The following is a 25,064-nucleotide window of genomic DNA, read 5'->3' as shown; positions in this document are numbered from 1 at the left end:
AGGGAAGGGAAGGGAGGCCATCCTGAGTTTCACTACTCAAAACTACCTATTGTTAAAATAAGATAGACACGGATCACAAGGAAGCAAAATATCAAAAAGGATTTAGGATTTACTAAATCATCAACTCAAACTGTGCAAACTATTGAACAACTAACAAAAAGTGTTGTCCAAAAAATGGCATCAAACTACAGCACAGGTTAAAGACCCATAAAATAATGATATGCTCTAAGGCAAAAAAATGCTGTGTAACTTGGCTTTATCAAAGATGTAATAACTGACTTCTCATTAAATAACTGGATTAATGGCAACAAACAAGAAATGGCAAAGCAAGATAACCAGAAACTAAGTGCTAGAAAATAGCTCAGCAGCAAACTGATCCTGATTTTAGTGATTACTTCAACAATAATAATATGTATTTGTTGAGCTTACTGGAATGAGGCATTGTGCTAAGTATATCATGTACAATATATCATTAAACTTTTATAAATCCCCACTACCTATTTGGTAGTTTCTAATATTATCATTCTACCAACAAGAAAATTGAAGTTTAGAAAGATTAATGTGCTCAAACTACTCAGTTAGTAATCAAATAACCCAGGCTTTCATGACTCTTAAAACTATGCTTTAACCACTATAAGATTCTTTTCCCTAAAAGAGTAAAACAATGCCAGGCATATGATAGACATTCAACAGTATCTGTTGTTGAAGGAATGAATAACAGAATATAAAGCAGCTATTACAAAGTAAGCCCAAATGCCAAAAAAATAAGTAGAAAAGTAAAAACAATACTTTAGGAATTTAGGACTTACTAAATCACCAACTCAAACTGCGCAGAATAATTGTAGATATCGGGAAAATAGTAGCAACTGGCAGAATGGCCTAATATGCTGCTACAGGAGATGCAATGTCTCTTTATCAGTGAACACTTCAGGCTGTCTATGAATCTACAAAGCCAAAGATGGAAATGGCACCTGGCAGTTCAGAAAAGAAACTGCAGATGCTGATCAAAGACCATTTCCCACATTGTCTTAGTATGAAAAGGACTGTTGATGCTGCATTGATCTAACAGTCAAGACCACAGGCCTTTAACTCCATCACCTTTTAAAAAGGAAGAAAATAGTGTACTTTAGAAAGCTTAGTACATTCTAACACTATCCTTTTAAAAAAGATTCTCACCAAAAGATCACAAGTGACAGGACCAGCAGATAGCACCTGTTCTAAGATCAGCCGTCCTAAAATGAGGTAATCTACAGACTGGCCAGCAAACCTATGAGGGCCCCGCTATGGGAGATTGCCCAAAAAGCAATGTACTTAACTGAACCAATCAGATTTTCCCTTATAAGAGTATGAACTCAAGCTACATGGAAAAGGAAAGTAACTGAAAGGCACAGAGAAGGCAGGAAGCAGAAAAAAAATGAGGCAGTTACAACCATATTAAGTCAAAGCAGAGTCTAAAAAAGGGCTAAAAGCAGAGAAGCAATGCTTCTGCTTCTAAGAAGGCGACATCCAGTCAATACAGATGCACTAATTTGTCTTAGATTCTCTAACACCTACCTAGTTAAAAAGCTATATGATGAAGCCAACCAATACAATGACTCCTTAATTCTCATAAAGTCTGACCACTTCTGTCTCCCCACATAAAGCATTCTAATAATCCTTCCTTTCTATTTATAAGCTAAATAGAATTCTGTGCTTGCAACAATAACAAAAAATTCTAACACAGTATTTGTATATATGTGTAGACATGTTCTCACACACCAGCAATTTCATGGCATGGCAAAGTGGGTGATCGCTGGCAATTGAAGCTTTGTGGTTCTCAATTCCATCTTGTGATATCTGTGGTTTAGACACTGTGCTACTGAGCTCTAGTCAACTTTGTAGAGTGAAGGCCCTTCAATGAAGTATCCTAAACTTAAAACTTAACACCTCGCCACTATAATTGTGCACTTAAGAGATTAAACCATCGCCTTTCAAACTTCCTTGCTCTTATCTGTGTGTAAATCTCTTTAAGAATTTTGTGTTAAATAAGTGAACTGGTTCTTTTAGAATCACATTGAACAACGGTTGACTAGTCAAGAATCAGGCAAAGAAAGGACAAAATGAATAATTAGGAAGATGTTTTGTGGAGAGTATAGGTTGAGGATCTAAGCCTTGAAAATTATTCAGAAATTTCACTAAATGTGTTCTTGTTTAGTTTTATAATCCCATTAGCCTACCTTGTCTCTTCAAACCTTGACCATCCCAAGCCAAGGAGAATGTGCAGAAATTCTCAAATATACAAATGCCAAGTAGGCTGCATCCCAAGGAGCTCAATATAGCATGAGCTCAATAAGCAAAAGGCATGCACCTCTCCTAAAGAAGCTTGTATCTTCCTTCTTGACAACTTTTACATCAGACATTTAAAAAGTCTACATAAAAATTCTTTCTCTAAAAGTTTTCCTCATGCAATTTGACCACCTGTGTACACTGTGTTCCCCAGTGCTTTGCTATTTTTTTCTTAAGAGGTATTCCTTACTTTTTATTCCCATCCAAAATAAGAGTTACCAGTCACAACTAGCATGTACTTTGGGGTTCAGGTCTACCAAAGTACCTATTTACCTAAAAGTCTCAATTTTTTCTTAAAACTTGTTTGCACAGCTAAGAAAGTATAACTTTAAAATATCATTGTTTCTCAGAGCTTATTTTCAGTATAATCCTACAGATAGAAGGGACTGAAGTCCAATATTCAAAACCTGATTTGTAATGAAAGCTGTATGTACTTAAGGATCATTTTGATGTAATCATTTCTCATCTGAACATAATGTCATTACATACTCTGTACTGAAAGTGTTACCAGGTTATTTAGAGCAGGACACCCAGACAGAATGCAAGGTATTGCTCAAGCATCCAAAGTAGTTTTTTCCAGGGGGGCAGGGTTGCTATTTTTCAACTGAATCATTCTATTTCTTAAACATTACACTGTTTTGTATGCCAGCAATATGCCTGACAAAGCACTTATATAAATATAAGAAATATTAAGAAGCCACACAAGTGCCAGGCATGGTAGTGCACACCTGAAATCTGAGCACTCACAAGGCTGAAGAAAGAGGATCACAACTTCCAGGTTAGTACAATCTACATCACAAGACCTTGTCTTTAAAGAAAAAAAAAGCCACAGTATCAGATCTGATGTTCAAGACATAAATGTTCATTCAAACCTAGGGACAAGGGTTCTCTGGTGATACAAATTATACTAGTCTCTGAATGCTCTAAGCCCCTAATTCATCACCTTACCATTTAAAAAGCAAGACCAGTAACAGCCAGAAGTGTGAGCAAACTCTCTGAGCAGATAATTTAACAGTAGTAGGACCTTAGCTGAAATTTGGAGTACTGCCACTAATGACTACCATCGGCGGGGCTTTTGATGAGTGCAGGTTTTTTTATCTTTTCATGACACATTCATCACAAAGAAATTCCTGACTCAGCTAGATCATGCTCTTGAAGAATCTATTATTTTCCACAACTGAATGCCTTCTTTCAAACAGTACTGCGTATCTGTAAGTTTGGTTTTATAAAAATATTTTAGTAACATTATTCAATTACTATTTGCTCCATGTCATTACTTTGTAATAGAAAAAATACTAAGTAGATTTTTGAGACAGATGGGTTGTTCTACAAAAAGGATAAAGAAACAGGTTACTTCACATGACTGTTGGTAGGATTAAGGGTGTTATGCATGAAAAATGTTAGTAAGAATTACCTTTATTTTCATAAATTCATCTTAGTCTGGTGGTGTTTTCTAAAATAAATAAAGATCAATCCATATTGATAATGAAAGTTTATGGAATTAAGACTCAAAATCTCTAAGTTATATGTATGATAGCACAACTTAAAGATGGAAAAGGGTACTACTTTTGTACCATTCTCAAACATTTATTTAAAGTGCCTAGTCATATGCGAAAATGTGCTAGACACTATATAAACTTATTAAGACAGAGTCCCTGACATCAAAAGTACAAAACCAAGAAAATTAATTTGCTGAATGGGCACAGACAGCAAATCTCCAACTTTGGGCTTTTCTTCACCTACCTGATATACCTGTGATGTTTTAACTTCTCCTATGATTCTGGTGGTGTGGTGTCAAAAATATATAAACAAAGAAGCCTAAAAATAATACTCCTCTCAAATCCAATGTGGAGCAATAGAGTCAGGAGAAAATGAACTGCACTTTCCATACTCTTACCTTTCCCCAAAAAGTTTTTGCTATTTTGATATTAATGATCTAATTAAACAAAAGAGGAAAGGAGACTGTAAGAGCTGGAAATTCATCAGAAAAGGATAAAGAAACAAATTATGAGAGAGAAGCAATGAATTTGTAAAGTTAGATGAGCCAAAATAAATGTTGGTTAAGTGAAACATGTTTTATGCTGCGTTTTACCATGTGCATTAGAAACCAAACTAAAAGCTGCTCCTAAAACTGCTGATCCTCACTCTTTTCAACTCTTAAAAGTCACAGAAAGGAGAAAGAATAGCATAGAATACAGAAGGATTTTTGTCTAAGAGCACAGCCACTATCATGCTGCATATATCCTACAAATTGGTTTCAGATCAACTATAGCTAAATCATAATCCTCACAGACTATGGATTTCAATAGAGAAATAACTTCTACAACTCCAAAATAAGGAGGACAACTGCATGAAACCTAGAAACCTAATTTCAAAAAGATTAGGATTTTTTTTCTTATTTTCAGTTGTCATGCTAAACTTCACAACAGGGAATGATATCCACTTGTGCCTATTCTCATATTTGCCATAACAGCTGGAGGAAAACTCTTCTTTCTATACTTACAACTTTAAGCCATAGCAAAGCCACAAAACTTTTTGCTACTGAATACAGTTTTAAAGCAAATTCAGTAGAGCAAACTACTGCCCATAAAGCAATATAACAAATGTTTTCCTTAAAAACTGTCATGGTATTTTTCAACAGTAAAAACAGCATGGGTCAACCAAAACTTAGCTCATATAAGCAAAACTAGGATAAAAATTAAGGATGGATGACATATATATTTTCAAAGGTTTTCTTCTTAAAGTAAGGATTAACGAGAAAGAAAAATAGAACCACAAACCACAAAAAGGTTTTATATTCAAGATTATCTGTACATTCTAATGAACATTTGCCCATTGTCAGGCAGACCTCATCCAGCTCTCACTTGCACTACCCAAATTTATGAAGTTGAAGTAAGTACAAAGCTATGTTTACTACTGTTTCTCTTCTTCCCTCATGTGGAGGAATGGAAGGCATCTTTAGGAAGGAAGATAAGCTAAATTCTATAGAAAAACACTTTTTTTGTTTTGTTTTTGTTTTCTGAGACAGTGTCTTCCTACATAGCCCAGGCTAGCCAGTAATTTGTAATCCTCCTCCATCAGTCTCCTGAGTGCTGGGATTACAGGCATGCACCATCAAACCCAGCTTAGAAAAACTCTTAATTGATCAAATAGCCACAAAAGTAAATATAATTTTATAACCAGTGATAGATATTAATGTAAAATAAGCAGTTTCTAATGGCTCTTTGTCTACTCAATTAATCCTTGCTACAACAGTCATAAACACTTGTTCATATAACCATTGCAGGAAAACTTCTGCCACAAATTTCTTAAGCTTCTTGTCCTCAAGAGCCTCAAGGTTGAAGCTCTGAAATGACAAGAGCTGAAGAGTCTAAATAAAACCAAAAAGTAAGGGTGACAATCATAAGGGAATAGAAAGAACAAATACTTTCCAACTTCTTGTTTGTTCTACCTTTCAATACTGGTCCCAGTTAAGCCTCTGTTGTGTCTGCCATGATCCCAATCATGATAAAATGTTCCCACTCTCTAGGCCCCTCTAGTTTAGTCAAGTCCTAACACAATATATTTTTTCTATGAACCACATGAAATCTGACAATCCACAGAGCCCTCATTTTCTCCTTCTGAAGTCCCATTCTGTGGCTCAAGAATTACTAAGGAGGAAACGAACAATGAAAGGTCGATGAAAACAGTGGGTAAAGGTAAGGGATTTCCAGCAACTTGGCCTCTGCTCCTTCATCAGACTATTTTTCTTTCTTCCCTACAGTATTTAACAAGTAAAGCAGATTAGAAAAGGCCAAGATAGAGTATGTCTTGTATGTAGGAATGCATAAAAAGATAACACCTTGCAAAAGTCAAAAATACAGGTTTAATAATGTGCAACTAATGAAGATGGTTTATAAATGAAACACCACCTACACATTTAGTTCCTAAATATATTATGCTATTAGTCATTAAATTTAAACCTATAAGTACAAATTTCCATCTGTGGAAAAGTAATCTGTATTAAATTAAAGAGAAATCATTACTCTACTTCTTAAAAATAAAACTATTAAGATTTAATTCAAGTGTAGCTGCTCATAGTCACTGAATAAGTTTAAATGTGAAAATAAAACATTTAAGTTTCAACCAATGCACCTTTGTTGAAGCACATTTAGCTGAAATAACTTCGCATCTGGTTTATTTCCATCACATATAGTACATTTTTCCAACATCAACATGTACATTCAATATAGAACATTTCCAGCAACAATTACAGTCTTTCTAATTTCCTTTCACAGTATATTTTAGTGCAAAGCACTGAAAAGGGTATATGTTTTTCTACCTATAGAAGCATTTTATTATGACCTTCTGAATCTTCAACATTTTAAAATTTTATACAAAAAGTATATATAGATGGACAGGGTCCATTCTTAGTACAGGTGTGAACCTATAATAAAAACATGGTATATTTTCTGCTGTACCTTTTAAAATTATAATTTGACACAAATTACTAAAAAATAAAATATTCCCTAAAAATTACAAAATATTGATACACAAAAAATTGCCCAAAATTTCAGAGATAAATGTACTTTTTTCCTAAAATCTTGATTACAAAAGTGGACAAAAATTCATTATTTTCTAAATTTTACAGTAAGAATCAAATATTATCTAAAGTGGTCATTTAAATTTTTTCTTGGGAGGGAAAAAATCAGGGTTTACACCTCCACCTTCCTTTTTTAGCAATAAAGAAATAAACTAGTAACATAAGAAGTGGTTGTGTATGGATTGTCCGCATCCATAAAATATCAGCAAGCTTTTTACTACCTTCATATAAACATTAGTAAATGTGTGGTCTTTAAAAAAAAAGTAGAAACTGAAAAATAAGGTTGCATCTATCATTAAAGTGCTTTATATAAAATTTAAAGAAAAATAGGGGAATGTTTAATTCTCATAAAAACCTCAGATGTTTACAAATGAAAAATGTAATGATCCATGCATTAAAATGAGCTGGAACTTTCTTGTAGTATGTATTTTAGAGCGAAACTTTAAAACATTTAAGTGCTGGTGAACAAGTTAGAAATAAATGGATATAAAAATGATTACAAATATTTAATAGGCTAAATATTTATAATGTGTTGATACTAATTTGTCTTTTGTTCCTAAAATATACTCACTAGAAAATCATGTATCTGTACAATCCAGATGAAAATTTTGCCAAATAAACTGAAACAAAACTTAAATCACTAAAAATATAGTCTCTGTCAATTAAAAACTATTATTTTCCCCAGGTTGTTGACCATTTTAATCAACAAATTATATGGAAAAATGAAATCACAACATTTTTGCAGAAACTGTAGACCAAATGCACAAGGTCAAGGTGGCTAGCTGAAGGACTATGATGACAATAGGTAATGTCCCAGCTACTTAAAAGTGCTGGAATAGGCATTGCCTTAGAAACTAGTTAGGTTGTTATTATTTTTGTCAGAAAACAGCAGTTAACAGTTGAAAATTTATGAAAATGTTTTTCTTTTTTTCCTCATAGTACCATGTGATGACGTTTAGTGGTTCTAACAATAATTTAAAGTCTTTCCACAAAAATGAACTCCAAACCTTTTCGCACATCACTTGAAGTTATCTGAGGAGAAATGGGAATAAATGAACACTTTTGAGTTTACCAATAAAATCTTGGTCTTAAATTACACAATAGTAAATGACTTCTAAAGGATAGTTTCATCTCAAGTTTTCCACACAAGTTTTAAAAATGTGTGATAATCAAACCCCAACATTTAACCTACTAAGCACTAAAAGTATCTTGCATCAGAATCTGAATGTAAAACTAATTTAATACTCACTAAATATATTAAATGCCTTAATACAAGAGAAATAGATAACTTAAAAATATACAGATCTGCAAAAACAAGTATAGGGAGTCTACTCCTTATTTTATACTGCATTTTAAACATCTATATTTGTTCCAAAACCTTCAGTAAAAAGTATTACTTTTCTTTCTTCCAAACAGGGATTTTACTTTTCCTGCAATGCACAACCACTCAAAAAAAAATCCTTTCTTAACAATATTAACCATGTTGAAATGATCACCAAAAAGTTTAAACACCCCTGTGTTTACTATCTGGACCTAAATGATGTTTCTACAGATCAAAACTAAAAAAACATCACTAACACACATATCCAAGAAGAAAAAGAAATCCAAACTTTTGTTTACCAACTTTCCCCCTTTGCCTGGAAGCATTGTGTTAGAAGTAAATTATTAAATTCTAATCATTCTAAATTTAATTTAGGGGATTTTTTCTGAGTGCAGCACTTTAGCCTTCACAAATTTTTACAATAATTACAGTGCCTTAAAAAAAATCTTTCCTATAAGTACCGCCTTCACAAATTCATTCTCATCTCTTTCCTACAATGCATTAATTAATAGACTAAGTCACTAAATCAAACCTGTGCAAAGTTAAACACAAGATTTCTACTGTAAACATTTGCCAAAATAAATGTATATATTTTATAACATTAAGAGGAAAGCACTAACCCTGTGCCATCTACCTATAACTATACTGCATTTTCCTCTAGAAGATAAGTTCTGAAGTTAACTTTTGTTCCCCAGCCACTGGAATAAAGGTCACTGAAGAGATAAATGCAATATGCACGTAACTCTTGCAGTTCCCCTTGCCATAATATATATGGAAGTATGTGCTAAAATGGAACCAGCTATAAATTAATGGTCAAATCATTTTTTCTTTAGTTCGATGGGGAAAAAGCAAAACTCTGTAACTATTCCTCACCAGACAAGAGCCTTAGATCTTGTACTTCGGCCTTTGGTTTTGTTTCCGTCAGGTGAATTGGAAGCATTTGCCTTATGAGTTTTCTTATGATGTTCAAGATAGGTCTTTTTGGCAAATGCCTTTCCACATTTATTGCATCTGTGAAGAGAAAAGTTTTTTGTGACTTTTACTTCAATACCAACATCAGCTACTTCATACTTTTTACTAGGAGAGTTAGAGGTGCCATCGTGTTTGGAATCATTATGTTTTGCTTCATCCCTCGAAGGGCCTCTTTTTGCCACTTTATTTAGAACAAAATCAATAGGCTTTTTTATAGCTCTGATCTCTAAACTGGCTGTTATTTTCCCAAGATAGCGAGATGACTTTTTATGAACCACAGTTATGTGTCGTATCACATCACGTTTCCGACGAGTTTCGTAAGTGCAGAGAGGACACTTGTAGAATTTAACATAAATGTTATTTCCATCTGTGTGCAACTCAATGTGCTTAGTCAAGTTCTGTTTGGAAGTAAACTGACGTTTACAAAGTTTACAGTAAAGTTGCTTAAAGTCAAAGCCAGCTGAAAGTTTTGGTTTCCTGGTTTTTTGCTGGCCACCTGCAGCTGACGGACTAGTTGATTTAGGGCTTTCAGAGTCTTGTTTAACTTTATTTTTCTGTGCTGCCGGTGTGTTCTTTTTTTCATTTGAATGATTTGTTCCCTTTAATTCATTCTGTGGAGAATGGGTAATGGAAGGGGGTGAAGATTCTACAGAATCTGCTGGTTCAACTTTCACTTTTATTTCTGAACTGTTGGCAGTATTATTAGGGCCTTTCTCTCTTTTAGAGTTTGTTCCAGCAAGAGTGATCTTGTGGACAATTTGCATATGTCTTTTAAGCATTATTTGTGAACTATATTTCCTCTTGCAAAGGAGGCATTTGCATGCAGTTAAATTGTATTCAGCCTTTGAAGACGACTTTTGTTTTCGAGTCTTAAAAGATTTTTTAGGAGAAACAGAGTCCAGGAACAAAGGCTGCCCAGGCTTTGTTGCTATATCAGGAGTAATTGAATCCCTCCTTAGTCCTCTATGAACTTCATCAAAATGCCTCCTTACATTCGCTTTTGTAGCAAATGATTTACAACATACTGGACAACTCCTACTTAATGAAACTAGAACATTCTTATTGCGCCCTTTAGAGGACTGGTTTGGATTCTTTCGTGTTTCAATATACTTTTTCAGTTCTTCCATCTTTTTCTTGTGTACTTTTCGAATGTGCCGACGAACACCTCGTCTAGAATTGAATTCTTTTCTACAAAGGCAACATATCAACTGGTGACCAAAATCAGAATTGTCAGATGTTTCCAAATCAGTCTGTGATTCCTGAGGTTGTTCATCAGATGTAGGCACAACTTCATCTGCAATGCTCTCGACAGGAGGAGGCTCAACAGGTTCCACCTCTGTGTCTGTAACTGGTACTGTTTTAGACTGTTCCGTGTTAGTTTCCTGTATTTGAACTTCAGTTTGTTCAGGAGTATTGCTTGACTCTGTGACTTCTGGAGGATTATCAGTCCTTGAAATATACTGAAACACTGCATTTTGATTAGTTTCTATGGGTTCTAGTTTAATAATATATTCTCGCTTGTCCACACTTGGATATATGGCTTCTAGGAGATCGTTTATGGCTTGGCTTTGTTTATCATTTACATCAGGAAGGTCTGTTAAGGAAAAAAATAAGATTTTAATCTGAAATAATTGGACTCTAGAGCTCACTAGTACCTTAAAATATATTATGAAACTTAAATTTATTATATTACTGGTGCATATTTTTTATTATTGTAGTGGGGGTATGTTGTGACATTTTGCATATTTATTTTTATAAGAGCATAATCTACTTTTCAGTGTTTGATGAACATAAAAGTTAGCATTAGCTAAACTAAAATTTGTATTGATTCAAATTCTCATCATATATATGTTAAGGAAGGCATATGCTAAAGAGATACTTTCACTTCCAAGTGCCTTTATTTAAAATATATAAGCACATGAATATCCTAAACAATAAAAACGGTATTGCATGTTTTTAGTTCAAAGATTTAGACTAGCAAAAGCAACTCGAAGCTCTCATAATCCAAGATAACTAAAATATCATGAGGAATATTATTATATAAATAAAAATGATTTTTTAAATAAAATATAACACTATTCCTATTAAGCCTTAATAAATAATATGGTATAATCATCTGGGGATATTTCAACATCTTACAGAAATGAAAAAGAACTTGTCTGTAAGCAATTATATAAATATGAATGGCATGATGTATAGAAGTATTTGCTAAATCTAATCCTACTGTATGTCTTAATGTGACAGTTTTACTAAAACAAATGGTTTATAGATTTATTTTAAAAAACAGAGCTGGTTTTACTCATTTGTACAATAGTTACGCCCTCTAGAAGCAACTAAATAGCCTACTACAACAGAGTTATCCAACATATGCTATGTTTCCACATTCATCACCAAATCTATTACCTATTTAGAAATAAACAATTCTCATTATAACTCTTCTAGAAAACTTTCTTTTAAAAATGGGTAAAATAATGTGATAATACCTTCATACAAGTATTCACAGAATTAACAAGAAGAATGTACAATGTGGCAAATCCATTTATCTATTTTACTCTTTAACATTTCAACCTAAGTCCAAAAAAGGAGTAACTACTAAGAAATTAATTTTCTAGTAGTATTTTAAATAAAAGGTTAGATTATGAGCTAATTTCTACAGACTACCTTTTACTTTATAGCTCAATGATGAAAAGAAGTTTAGTAAGATCAAATTGTAATTGGAAATATTTCTAGGCAAATATGAAATATTTGTCAAACCTTTACCATATAATACATTTGAAGCCACCTTCGTGGTAATAATTAAAGCAGTACTTTGATATCTGGAGTTTGCATTTTATTCTGTTCTAAAAAGGTTAACTTGAAAAATGTTGGCAAGGACTATACATCAGACAAACGACTGATAACCAGAATATACAGGGAACTTAAAAAACTAAATTCTCCCAAAACTAATGAACCAATAAAGAAATGGGCATGTGAACTAAACAGAACTTTCTCAAAAGAAGAAATTCAAATGGCCAGAAAACACATGAAAAAATGCTCACCATCTCTAGCAATAAAGGAAATGCAAATTAAAACCACACTAAGATTCCACCTCACCCCTGTTAGAATAGCCATCATCAGCAACACCACCAACAGGTGTTGGCGAGGATGCGGGGAAAAAGGAACCCTCTTACACTGTTGGTGGGAATGTAGACTAGTACAACCACTCTGGAAAAAAATTTGGAGGCTACTTAAAAAGCTGGACATCGATCTACCATTTGATCCAGCAATACCACTCTTGGGGATATACCCAAAAGACTGTTACTCCAGAGGCACCTGCACATCCATGTTTATTGCGGCACTATTCACAATAGCCAAGTTATGGAAACAGCCAAGATGCCCCACCACTGACGAATGGATTAAGAAAATGTGGTATCTATACACAATGGAATTTTATGCAGCCATGAAGAAGAACGAAATGTTATCATTCGCTGGTAAATGGATGGAACTGGAGAACATCATTCTGAGGGAGGTTAGCCTGGCTCAAAAAACCAAAAATCGTATGTTCTCCCTCATATGTGGACATTAGATCAAGGGCAAACACAACAAGGGGATTGGACTATGAGCACATGATAAAAGCGAGAGCACATAAGGGAGGGGTGAGGATAGGTAAGACACCTAAAAAACTAGCTAGCATTTGTTGCCCTTAACACAGAGAAACTAAAGCAGATACCTTAAAGCAACTGAGGCCAATAGGAAAAGGGGAACAGGTACTAGAGAAAAGGTTAGATCAAAAAGAATTAACCTAGAAGGTAACACCCACGCACAGGAAATCAATGTGAGTCAATGCCCTGTATAGCTATCCTTATCTCAACCAGCAAAACCCCTTGTTCCTTCCTATTATTGCTTATACTCTCTCTACAACAAAATTAGAAATAAGGGCAAAATAGTTTCTGCTGGGTATTGGGGGGGGGAGAGGGAGGGGGCGGAGTGGGTGGTAAGGGAGGGGGTGGGGGCAGCGGGGAGAAATGAACCAAGCCTTGTATGCACATATGAATAATAAAAGAAAAATGAAAAAAAAAATGTTGGCAAGGTACCAATGGCTCACACCTGTAATCCTAGCTACTTGGGAGGCTGACATAAGGAGGACTGTGATTTGAGGCCAGCCTGGGCAAACAGTTTGAGACCCCCATCTCCAAAATAACCAGAGCAAAATGGACTGTAAGTGTGGATCAAGCAGTAAAGCAGAAGCACAAAGCCCTGAATTCAAACTCAAGTACCATGAAAAAAAAAAAAAAAAGTTTAAGATTCATGACGTATCTATGGTACAGGTTGACAAAATAAGTGCTATATTTTGTAATCCCAAAGATTTAAATCCCTGAACAAGAAATAAGTAAGTAATCTATTATTAGTATGTTTGAAAGAATTTACATTAACTCATTAAAGCAAGAAAATAATACATAAAGTGAAACCCTACCTCAAATTAACTAAAGCAAAAAGGACTGGGGCGTCATGGCTCAGTGCCTGCCTAGCAAGTATGAAGCCCTGAGTTAAACCCCAGGACTGCCAAAAAAAAAGTAGTAAAAAAAGAAAAATACCAAGTAATTGCTCCCTCCACACAGTATTAAAGTTTCTTCTTAAAAATGTTCTAAATATAAACTATATGGCCCATATAAACATTCAAAAACAATATTTTAAAATAAATGAATATACTCATAAATTAACCTGTATATTATCTAGAAAAAACTATGTAGAAAACATTGATATAAAAGTACTTACCTAAGAAACTGAATATAACATTCATTAAGTATTTAATTTTGTACACCATTATTAACTTATCTATAACTAGATAGTAGTATCATTTTAATGCAAATATATAGTGGCAGTAAAAGAATAGTTAACTACAAAATGCCTAATTGGATATCTGATAAAACTTACTGTCATCCATCTGGAGACTTGGTGGACAGTAAAATTTCTTATGGGTAATTAAATTTGGTAATCCTCTGAAGAGACTGCGGCATAATTTACATTCAAAAATAGTGTCCACATCTTTTAATAAAATATGCTTAAGTTGTTTAGTTCCTGGAGAGACAAAGAAAGGAAAAATTAGCACAAAAAGTAACTTTAATTTGTACTTTTAAATTAGGCAACCACTGCTGACAATCCAAGAACAGTTAACTCTCTGAAGGTAAAATACAAGCATTGTCAATTTCTATATTTAGAATTAAATTATAAACTAAGTTCTAAGCAAAATCCTACTATCCTTTGGCATTTCTGGACAGTTCAAATTAATGCCCTCTTTCTACGTCAATAGCCAATCAATTCTTGGGATACCCCTAAGCAGTGGTTCTAACGTGGTTGATCCTAATAATAGGTTGGGAATAAAGATGTATGTAACCTTAACCCTAGAGATTCTGACTCAACAGGTCTAGGGTAAGGCAGGAAAATGTTTGCTGTCATTTCCTGCCAAACCTCTTGCCAGATTCTCCCAGTTCTTTTCTGAATTAGAAAATGAATGAAGAGTTTTTCAACAGATTTTCCCAATTAATTAAAGGTAACTGTATCACAAGACTAACTATGACTTTTCTTTTTAAATTCAGTGTACATTACTTCAGGCTCTTAACCAACCTGGGATTACAGCTTTTTAATATGACAGTAGAGAATCTCTGTCCATACTAAGAGATAATTCTGAATTCTGCTTAGGCCTCTTGATAACACTGTAAGTTTATTCAAGGCCTTTCTCCCTCAGAACTCTTATCCCAATTGTAATTAATTATCAATATAATTACTGGTTCAATTTGTTCCAAACTCTCAACGCAGTCAAGACTCAGCCTACCTTATTTATAAATATAAAGAACTCAATTCTAATAATATTCAATAATTATTTGTTGAAGAAATACTACTGATCTAGGGAACATAAGCATATAACAGAAGAAGACCAAAAGGCACAGAAAAAAATAAATAGCAACAAGCATCCAATCTTTATAATAAAACATCCAACAGGAATAAAACACAAATGAAAGGTCTTTTGTTGTTACTTCCTACAGGTCTTTGCACAATAGTTAAGTTAGCAGAATTGATTTGCAAGGCTTTACTAATCAATGTGACTTAAGTGTCCCTAAATAAGTGATTAACAAACTAGGAGAGGCAGGCAAAGGACAAAAATGCTTTGGCTAAGCTTTCCTAATTGAACTACATAATAGTTCTTAGGAACTGTAGTTGAGTACAATACCTAGTAGCAAGGGAAAAAAAGGAAAATTATGCACACTGATTCTAAATTATAAGACATGTTGGACTATACTAGAGATTCAATTATGCCTCCAGAAACAGTCAAAAAATATCAAAGAGGAATTTAGAAATCTGTTTAACTTAAAAATCCAACTGAAGATTTAAATAGAAAGTATATAGTAGCCGATTTAAAGCATAAAATAATCTCAGTGTGTAGACATGAGATTATACACAAAATTGTCAAGTGCATAAATGTAAAAGGGGGACTGTTTTTGGGTGGGATAAAGCAAGAAGAGAAAAAGAGAGGGTTAGGGGGTAAATATGATCAAAGCATATTATATGCATGTACGTAAATAGCATAATGAATCCCATTAAAATTGTTTTTAAAGAGGGAGGGAGGAAAAGAGTAATAGAAAGGGTGAATATGATCAATGTACATTATATGCATATATGGAATTATCACAATGAAATCCCTTTGCATAAGTAATATACTCTAATAATTCTTTTCTAAAGCCAGACAAAGTGGTTCACATCTACAATCCCAGCTGCTTGGGAGGTGGAGATCAGGAGGGAGGATCATGGTTTGAGGCCAGCCCAGGCAAAAAAGTTAGCAAGACCCCATCCCAATCAATATGCTGGGCCTGGTGGCACAGCCTCCCAGCTACAGAGGAGGCCACAGGTAGGAGGATCATGGTCTAGAGTTACCCCAGGCAGAAACAGGAGACCCCATCCAAAAAATACTGAAGCAAAAAGGGCTGAAGGTGTGGTTCAAGCAGTAGAGCACTTGCAAAGCAAGCGCAAGACCCTCTGAGTTCGAACCCCAGTACCACCAAACAAACAAACAAAAAAAGGCTAGTGTAAAAATACAAAACTACTTCCCTAAATATGATCTATCACTTTGTCTACCAGGTTCTTTCAATAATAGAAAAACAAAGACATTATCAATTTCTTACTTCTAGTTAATAATTATATTCAGGAGGGAATGTATATTTATTCCCAATAAACATCCAAAAAAAATTATCTGCCTCTAACTTGACTAATCAATCTCAATTATCAGTCATAAATGCTTCCCCAACACACATATGCACAGAATTATTGTTGATCCTGGCATACTAAACTTCTTTCTCTCACTTTGCAGGTCTTCACCTATTTTTTTTCCTGACTACAACAGTCTCCTATTTTCCTAGTCTCGCTCACTTCTATAACCTTCAGATTCCAGGTAAGAAATCACTTTCACCAGGAAGCCTTCTCTAACCTCACGTGTTTGTTCTTAAGAATCCTTCACCTACACCCCCATAGCACCTTATACATCTGTATTAGTTTATCCCACTATTTTGTAATTAACTGCTGTTCTATGTCTCCATCAAACTAGATCTGGGAAAACAGAGAGGGTATCCTTGATGCTTACTGTTGTATTCCCAGTCTCAAGATAATGCCTGATTAACATTTGCTAAATGACTTATTAGAGAGCTCTATGTTTAAAAATACCTTCTTCTTTAATCTATGTGAAGTTAACTGGAGAGTAATAAAAGAAACCTTAAAGATTTCCCAACTCTACTTACATATTTTATAAACATGAAAATAATGTGTCCCATTCCATAAATACTGATATTAAAAGATTTTATCTGCTCAAGAGTGTTAGGGCACCTGTCTAGCAAGCTCAAGGCCCTGAATTCAAACTCCAACATTGCAAAAACAGGAAAAAAAAATGTTTTCCTGTAAATTAGTTTCAGTCACTATTTGAAGTTTTGCTTTTCCCATGAGGACATAATGGCTTAATTCAAAATCAGCTATCATTTTCTGGTTACTTTGCTCACAGTTAGAAACAGCTTCTGCCATACCAAAACTCCCTCTCATCTGAGACAACAGCAGATATGGTTATGACAGCAACATAAAGTTCTGCCACAGCTCTTGATTCTGAGAAACTGAGAACCATGCTGTTTTCCTTCAAATTACTCCTTTGCCTGTATGTCTTTCTTGCCTTAGGTTTTTAAATTCTCATAGAAGTCACTGCTTACTGCTTACACAGATCATCAACCAAGATCTTTAAAAAAAACGCTCCTATAGTTAAGGCTTCTGGTGATGAACACAGACATACTACAATAAGTTTATAAGCAAAATAAAATTACTTTAGGACTGTGCCTACTTGGTGCAGCTTTTAGCGTAATCTAAAACAAACACTTATTGAGAACCTTTTAAATACCAGGTACAAAGCTATTCAATGGAAATGTGAAAGTGAAGGATATGGACTGTGCCCCTGAGAAATTCACAAATAGCTGCTCTCCCAAGAACATACTCCATGAGGACAGGCTTTGAAGATGAATTTAAGAACAACAAATCAAACAACTCTACATTTTTCTAATTCAACCAAAAAATATCTAGTCCCATTTTAAATTTCCTATAATTAATATGCAACAATCAAAAAACTCTATCATAGTATACTCTCTTGTGTATCTCTCTAGTAACTTGTACTTCCATCCTAAGCTTTTGTCTAGAATCAGGCCTGAGGCATCACCACTCCATCACAGCTTATCTAACTGCAATTAAAGTTGCTTTAAGTAGGAAAAAAAAACCCACTTCTAGGAGTGAAATAATCAGTCCTAGAAAGACAATGACAACAGCAAACATCACACAAAGCTAATTCTTATTTTTCACTATCACACTATAAAAGTTGCAACTTATTCCTCCCTAAGAGCCAAATAAGATGAATTCCTTGCACGTTAGTCTAATATATTCTACATGTAGATTCTTTTTTCTATAATGATAAGAAATTTCTTTTTAAATACTTATGAAAAATTAGGAAGAAAATATTATCTCCATATTGAGGACCAGTTTTGAATACTGGACCACACATTTTTCTGTTTCTAACCTTAGGACATTCAACAGCTCCTCTACCTCTATGAGATGACTAAGAGACTAAGAATAATAATTCAATTACATCAATTTAATGAATACCTAAAAGGTATTTAGTAAGTATCTAAAAGTAATATAGCTTTTATTTTGCTTTAGAGAGAGGGAGTAAAAAGAGAAAGAAAGATAAACTAAAAGTCCTAAAGGAAAAAAAGGAAATCTGAAGACTGATCCTACAAGTACCAACACAGCCTGGATGAGACTCCCCAAAGGAAAAGGCACAGTCAAGGTAGTGCCAAGCCAGGGGTTTAGAGCAAGCAGTACATTTCAAGTAAGCCAACCATCAAGGATTTCAGAGAAATACTAAGGTCTAAGGCGAAGAGAATAAATTAAAACTGGTCAAGCAGTCGGAATAGTACACATGGAGTTGGTGGACCTTAAAAATGAGTCAACTCTTAGAGCACCTGCTTTGCAAGCACAAAGCCCTGAGTTCAAACCCCAGTTCCACATTACAAAAAAAAAAAAAAAAAAAAGGAGTCAATTCCTTTCTCAGACAGAAAGAAGCCTTTTATGAACTTCCAGCTTGGGTATAAATTAATACCCGTTCATGGACAGCCTAGTGTGGGCAGAAGACAGTGAGATACTCTATTTGACAACAGAAACAGTAGCTGAAGACAACTGTCTGGGTTTGGAGATAAAGGGAGGTATACTAACGTATTACTACTGTCCAATCTGAGTTAGCTTCTGTGGGCAACAAAAGCAAAAACATGAACTTCAAAGTCCTATCTTCAAATATGTGTCAAAGATACATAGCAGAGAGTTTGTTAAGTGCAATTAGCATAACACAGTTGTAATTAAAAGAGCCTAAAAAGAGTTCAGTTATTGAGGGTGTGCTTAAAAGAAAGGACAGGAAGGAGCTGTCAGTATCAGGGTTTGAAGGGATCTTAGTCCCTAGGACTTTGGGCCCAAACTTCCTTATCATCCTCCAAAGGTTTTAGTCAGCCTTGACTTAAGTATCTTTGTACTAAAGAAGAGTTACCTTCAATGGGCTTTAGATAATCCAGACATAAAAGAGAAAATTAAAATTTCTTGGTTACAGAACAAAATAATGACATAAATGAATTTTTAATTCAAATTAGTTCCTCTGAAACACTCAGTGTATTTCTAAATCACCACTAATTTAAACTGCTGGATAGTTAAGAGAATTAAAATTACAGTATTTTCAGAATTTGCCTACATAAGCAATAATTCAAAAGGTAAATGTTCCAGGGACACTTTAAAAAGAACACATTTCAAAAAATAAACGTAAATAATTTTGGAATGATACCATTCCAGACTGTGAAATACCACAGTCCCTGTTCTTTAGCTTAGATAATAAGGAAATGGTAAACAGAAAATAGATACGACCACAATATAGTAAGAAAGCAGAATCTTCAAATATTTACCTACCAAAGTTAAAAACACATGGAATTGCATACAGAATCTTCTTGAAGAAGCATTTTTCACAAGAAAAAGTATGTATGAATTAACGACTTCTAACTTCTTAATCAATTTTTAATACTATAAAGCAGTATAAAATAACCTTATTAATTCCACATTATGAATTTTTAAAAAGAAAACTATGTTAACTAATATTACTATATAGGAAATACTATTACTCTCATTCTCATGGTATGAGAAAGAAAAAGAACTTTATCTCTATTTTAAAAGTGGATCAATTAAATATCTGTTATGCCAGAAATATACATTGTCCCTAATAAATAACTTTCTATTTTAATTGTATTTATCATAGACTTTGACTTATAGATTATTTCTGTTAGCCAAGGACAATTATCAAAAGTAAAAAACCAAACAACAAAAAATATTCTAGAACAGGTTAGAAGACTATCATAAGAATGAGCACATGCTGCACTGAAGGCTTACTGGATTAAATACAGTGTATATAAAGCCAAAGTCCTGAGGACTACAGATGAAATGTCTACAAAATGAGTCTTGAAGAATCAGAGAAAAAAACTTTTTAATTTAGACTAAGGAACAACCTATTTCTTAGAACACTAGAGTAAAGCAAATGTATTTTTTTTCTCTTCACAACAATTTAAGAACAATTATTTAAAATTTTCTCATCAATATAAAATGAACATTATCCATAATTTGTTTTTCTTTGAACGTCAGAAATTTTTCATTAAGATAGTAACCTTTAAAATAATGACAAGATACTCTAACTCCTAAATGTTCTTTAGTTGAGTGTCTGGTTATTCGCATTTGACTGAATGGTCTGTAATGCAGGGGAAGATAAATATATAAGAGGTGGACAAGAGAATCAAGAATTACAGCAACCTAGGATCTTACTGATTAACACAGGAGTTCTAACAGTTCTCAGTAACTTATAGGTAATTAGTAATGCCTATTATAAAGCACTGGATCACAACTGTACAAATGTATTATATAGTTAATTCTTATAATCAAATAGAAATAAAATCTAAACAAATATATCTGAAAATATCAGGACTGGAATCTTTTTTCTATCCCATGTTATATGAAAGATATAGAAACCCCAGAGTTTGGCATGAGGTGAGTTACCTAACAGAGATAATATGAACAAATGACATCTCAGAAACTCTAAGGAAATAATCTACTATACCAAAGTTTATAAATACCTACAATAATTTACTACCTTTGGCAAGTTTATAAGCAACATGACAAGAGATAATAATTGATCTCCAAGAGGACAAAACACTTTACCAGCAAATATACCACATAATAATTTCTTTAAACTATACTAAACAAATTGATTTTAAAATTATTTGATATGTAGCATTGAAAAGGAATTTCTAGACCAAGTCAACATTTATTCATCTATATTCTTAAAATATGACAATTGAAAGTGTCCTATAAAGAAAAACCAACGTATACATTTTAATATTTTAAAAATTAAGGCCTAAGGCCTTCTAGATAATTTTTAACTTCTTTGTGATGGTTAAAAAATACATCCTAAAACATTCATACCTGATCGAAAGCACTCAATTATTTGTTGAATACCAGATTTGGATGTCTGTAGTGGTTGCTGTAACAAAGGAGGATCTCCAGGCTCCAGGATATAAACTACATGGAAGACAAACACCCACCCCAGTCCCCACAAAAAAGAGTTATTTAAATAATTTACTATTGAAGTAAAACAATGTTTTGCTACAATTATGTTAATTATGATAATCACAATTGCATATATTTACATCTGCAAATTTTATCATAATCTTTATGAGGCAAAATGAAACAACAGAGGGGGAAAAAACTACAATAATTCTCAAAGGCTAAATTAAGGCTACTTAAGGCTAGATATTAGGTTTAACTGCAAAGACTTTACTATTTTGGTGCCAGTTAGTATATATCATATTTGCCTTTTTATTCCCCTTAAGGGGGACAGCTATATTTTAACAAAAATTCTAAGGCAATGGTGACCTCACCACACCCAATAAACCATTCATTCGAAAAGCCTTTGGATAATCTAGAGTAGCTCTCCAGACAATTATGAGAGCAAAACTCAAAACCTACTGCCTAAAAGGAGCTGGACAAGTGCACAATTGATAGATGTGCAAGAATGCTCACTGCAGCACTCTGTAGTATATATAATTGACAGAAATTTCAAAGAACTTAAAAGGCTTCTTAATAGAGACCAGACTAAAACTATGAAATGCCAACATATCAGACAGTCTCATGACCACAAGAATGAGCCAGATCTACATATGCTGACAACAAAGGATAATTATTAAGCAACAAGAAGAGTATACAATGTGATCTCATCTACATTAATACATATTTAGATATATGAAAAATAGGAATTTAGAGTATTTGGGTATATGCAATGATGCTAATATAAACAGAAAAACACTCTTGGAGGAATATCAAAAATTTAGCAAAGGTTCTGTCAGGGTAGGTTTACAGAGATGATGTTCACTTTCTGCCCCATGCTTCACTATTACTTTGGAGCCTAAGCTTTTGGAAATGTGCATTTTAAAAGCAACATTTTTATTTTCCATTTTAAAACTAAAACTTTTCATTTTCATATAATGGAGTCTCTATCACCTCTCCCTTTCAAAATTCTCAGGTTAGCAGTATAAATCTATAATTAGGTTATATGAAACAAGGGAGCTAATAGCAAAAGAAAATTGAGTTTTTCCAACAGTTATCAAATGAAGACAGAAAGTTGTAATGGACAAAAACTGGTCATTTTAATTATCTTTTTTTAACATGCTATATAATGTTCTACTTGACTATTACCATCCTAACCCAGGACCTTCTCAGGGTGGGGAGATAAGAAGAGTTACTTCAATTAATATATGCCACTACTACTTTAGGGCTTAGGCTTGGATAGCAATTAGCTTTTTGATAAAGGAACTGAAGCCTGCTGCACTATGCATATAGATGAAGCCTTAGATTCTCTTTTATGCTTCAAGTCAAGTGTTCAATGTACACAAACAGGAGGAATTATGTCTCAAGACCAAGTCATTTCATCAAACAAAATATTCCCAATTTGAAGAGACACTTCAAGGGTATTTTAAATGAATTTAAAACATACACACAACTCATTTTGAGAACATCTGACACTGGCAATAACTGCAGTGACAAAGAACCTAAGATTCCAGATATGGACTGCCTGCATTTAAACTCTTATTATGCCATTTACTACTATTACTAGGGCAAAGTAACTCTCAGATCTCTCTTTCCTCTAAAATATAGATGAAACAAGTACCTAAATCATAGAATTATATCAGGATTAAATGAGATAATGAAGCAAACTGCTTAAAACAGAGCCTGAAATCCAGCAAGTGCTCAAAAAATACTCTAGCAACAAGAACAACAGCATCATCCTATCCAAGTCAACTGCTTTCCTGATACCAGAAACAGAAAAATCTTTCACAAAATCTAAGAATTCAACCTCTCAGAGAAACAACAGCAGAGGTTTACAAACAGAATGATATTGTCTATCTGAATTAGGTAAGTCTGTGTTTAGTACTTGTACATTATGGCAACTGATAAGCCATAATGATTGTTCTTATAAGCAAGAACAATCAACTACAAAAGAGAGAGTGAAAACCTAACCAACTGTAAAGAACACTTCAAGGTCTGGCTCTTATAAGAATTCTAGAATTGGAGAAAGAAAAAAGATAGAAAACGATAAGTAAGGGAAAGATATGAGGAAAAAAAAGAAGACTTTGCTTTAGACGCCCATTTCCCCATTTAGGTACAAGCTCTAGGCTTCTTCCACTTCCACATATCAATACCTGATTTATTAAGGTAGAACAAAGTTCCTTACCTATTGCCCTCAGAACACTACTACTACAACATATATACATCCTGAGACAACATTCAAAGTAAGCCCAGGGTTAACTTAGCTGTGCCTGGACATATCCACTTGGTATGAACATCTGTGTAGCTCCCACTTTAAGAAACAATTCTTTGTTCATTTGTAACATATTCTCAACTCTAGAAACCTTTATATATTAATACCTTATTAAATTTCCTCCCAAGATCAGACCCATCCAAGGTGTGACCATTAAAAAAAAATCTCCCTCCAACCAAAAAACCCAAACCCTCATAACATTTTTTTTTACATCCTTCCAAGAACACACTTCCCAAGTATAATGTCCATTTCTGCAAGTCTCTCCTGTCTTACAATAAGCTCCTTAAAGGTCTTCTAATTATGATTAATGTCTGGGATTCCTGTTGAAAAAAATAAGGAGTGAAGAGTAGCTGGATGGTAGAGAAGGGAATTGTTGGGGAAAGAGAGAACACAGACGAAAAGAATTTGTCCATGTATTACTGATAACTGATGAAGTTTTGTGGTGATTACATCAGATTCCCTACACCATTCTCTGTATTTTGAAGGTCTGAAATTTTCCATTTAAAAAATACTTAAGACATAACTAATAAAGTGCTTTACATATACCACAGGCTTGTAATACTACCCATCACTGTAAACAGGATCCATCCCATCAAAGCATAATGGTCTCCTCAGGAATACTGTTCTCATCTGAGGACTTACCCACCGTTCATAATCCAAATCAAGACAGCCAGCTCAGGAGGGCCCTTTAAAGACTTTCAGACAGCATGTCACCTCCCTCCCTCAATCTGAGGATACCCTCTTAAACACTATCACACTGTAACATTTCTTTCAATCCTAGAAATATGTTCCCCCTCAGCACACACCTTCACCTGCCATGACAACGAACTACCCAGAAAGATAACAAACTTCTAGCTTGCCATGGAACTACTCAGGATGTGTTTAATTTTACCTCAAAAAGCAAATTATAATAATATGAATCATAACTACTTTTAATCTGATAAATCTGAAAATTAACCTGCATAAAAAGTTTCTAGTAAAAGATGAAAATTTTAAATTAAGGCAATTTGTCTTATTTCGTTACTAAAACAGAAAAAATAAAAAAAAGTTCCAATGCACATTAAAAAGTCAAATATCAGAAAGCATCTATAAAAGGGCATGAAAACTCTTTAAGAGAACTTTTAATTACCAACATATCTTATTTACTTGTTTACAAATTTCTTATTTACTTGTTTATCTCTTCCTAATCAAAAGCTTTATGGGGGAAGGGCCTATTATTTGTCTTTTTCATCATTTATATTCCCATTGCCATGGGCAGTGCCTAGCTCCTAATAGGTGCTCAATAACAATTTGTTAAAGAAATGAATAAGCAAATCCATTCAGCTCCATAAAACATAAGCAATATACCTTCACTTCAAAATGTGCAGGTGTGAAAGGGTACTGAAAGTTAGATGGGTCAGGGACAATTGAAA

The 25,064-nt window shown here is 33.9% G+C and overlaps 1 protein-coding gene across 3 annotated transcripts in view; it reads right to left on the bottom strand.

The window, feature by feature from the left end:
* The window catches only part of Znf800 (zinc finger protein 800), a 210,051-nt gene that overhangs the window by 16,426 nt on the left and 168,561 nt on the right, over positions 1–25,064 (bottom strand). For 2 of the 3 annotated variants that reach the window (XM_074063920.1, XM_074063915.1), the window contains exons 3-5: positions 21,261–21,356; positions 14,115–14,258; positions 9,102–10,794 (exon numbers count right to left, since the gene is read on the bottom strand). In XM_074063920.1, the coding sequence (XP_073920021.1) occupies positions 9,102–10,794; positions 14,115–14,258; positions 21,261–21,356 (1,933 nt within the window). Of the gene's footprint in view, positions 1–6,171; positions 7,940–9,101; positions 10,795–14,114; positions 14,259–21,260; positions 21,357–25,064 lie in introns of those variants that run through there. The other variant, XM_074063926.1, reaches the window with a different exon arrangement.

This window comes from Castor canadensis, chromosome 2 (genome assembly GCF_047511655.1).
Source record: "Castor canadensis chromosome 2, mCasCan1.hap1v2, whole genome shotgun sequence".
In the NCBI taxonomy this organism is placed as follows: domain Eukaryota; kingdom Metazoa; phylum Chordata; class Mammalia; order Rodentia; family Castoridae; genus Castor; species Castor canadensis.
Note: the sequence above shows the minus strand (reverse complement) of the source record. Positions and strands in the feature narration are given on the sequence as shown.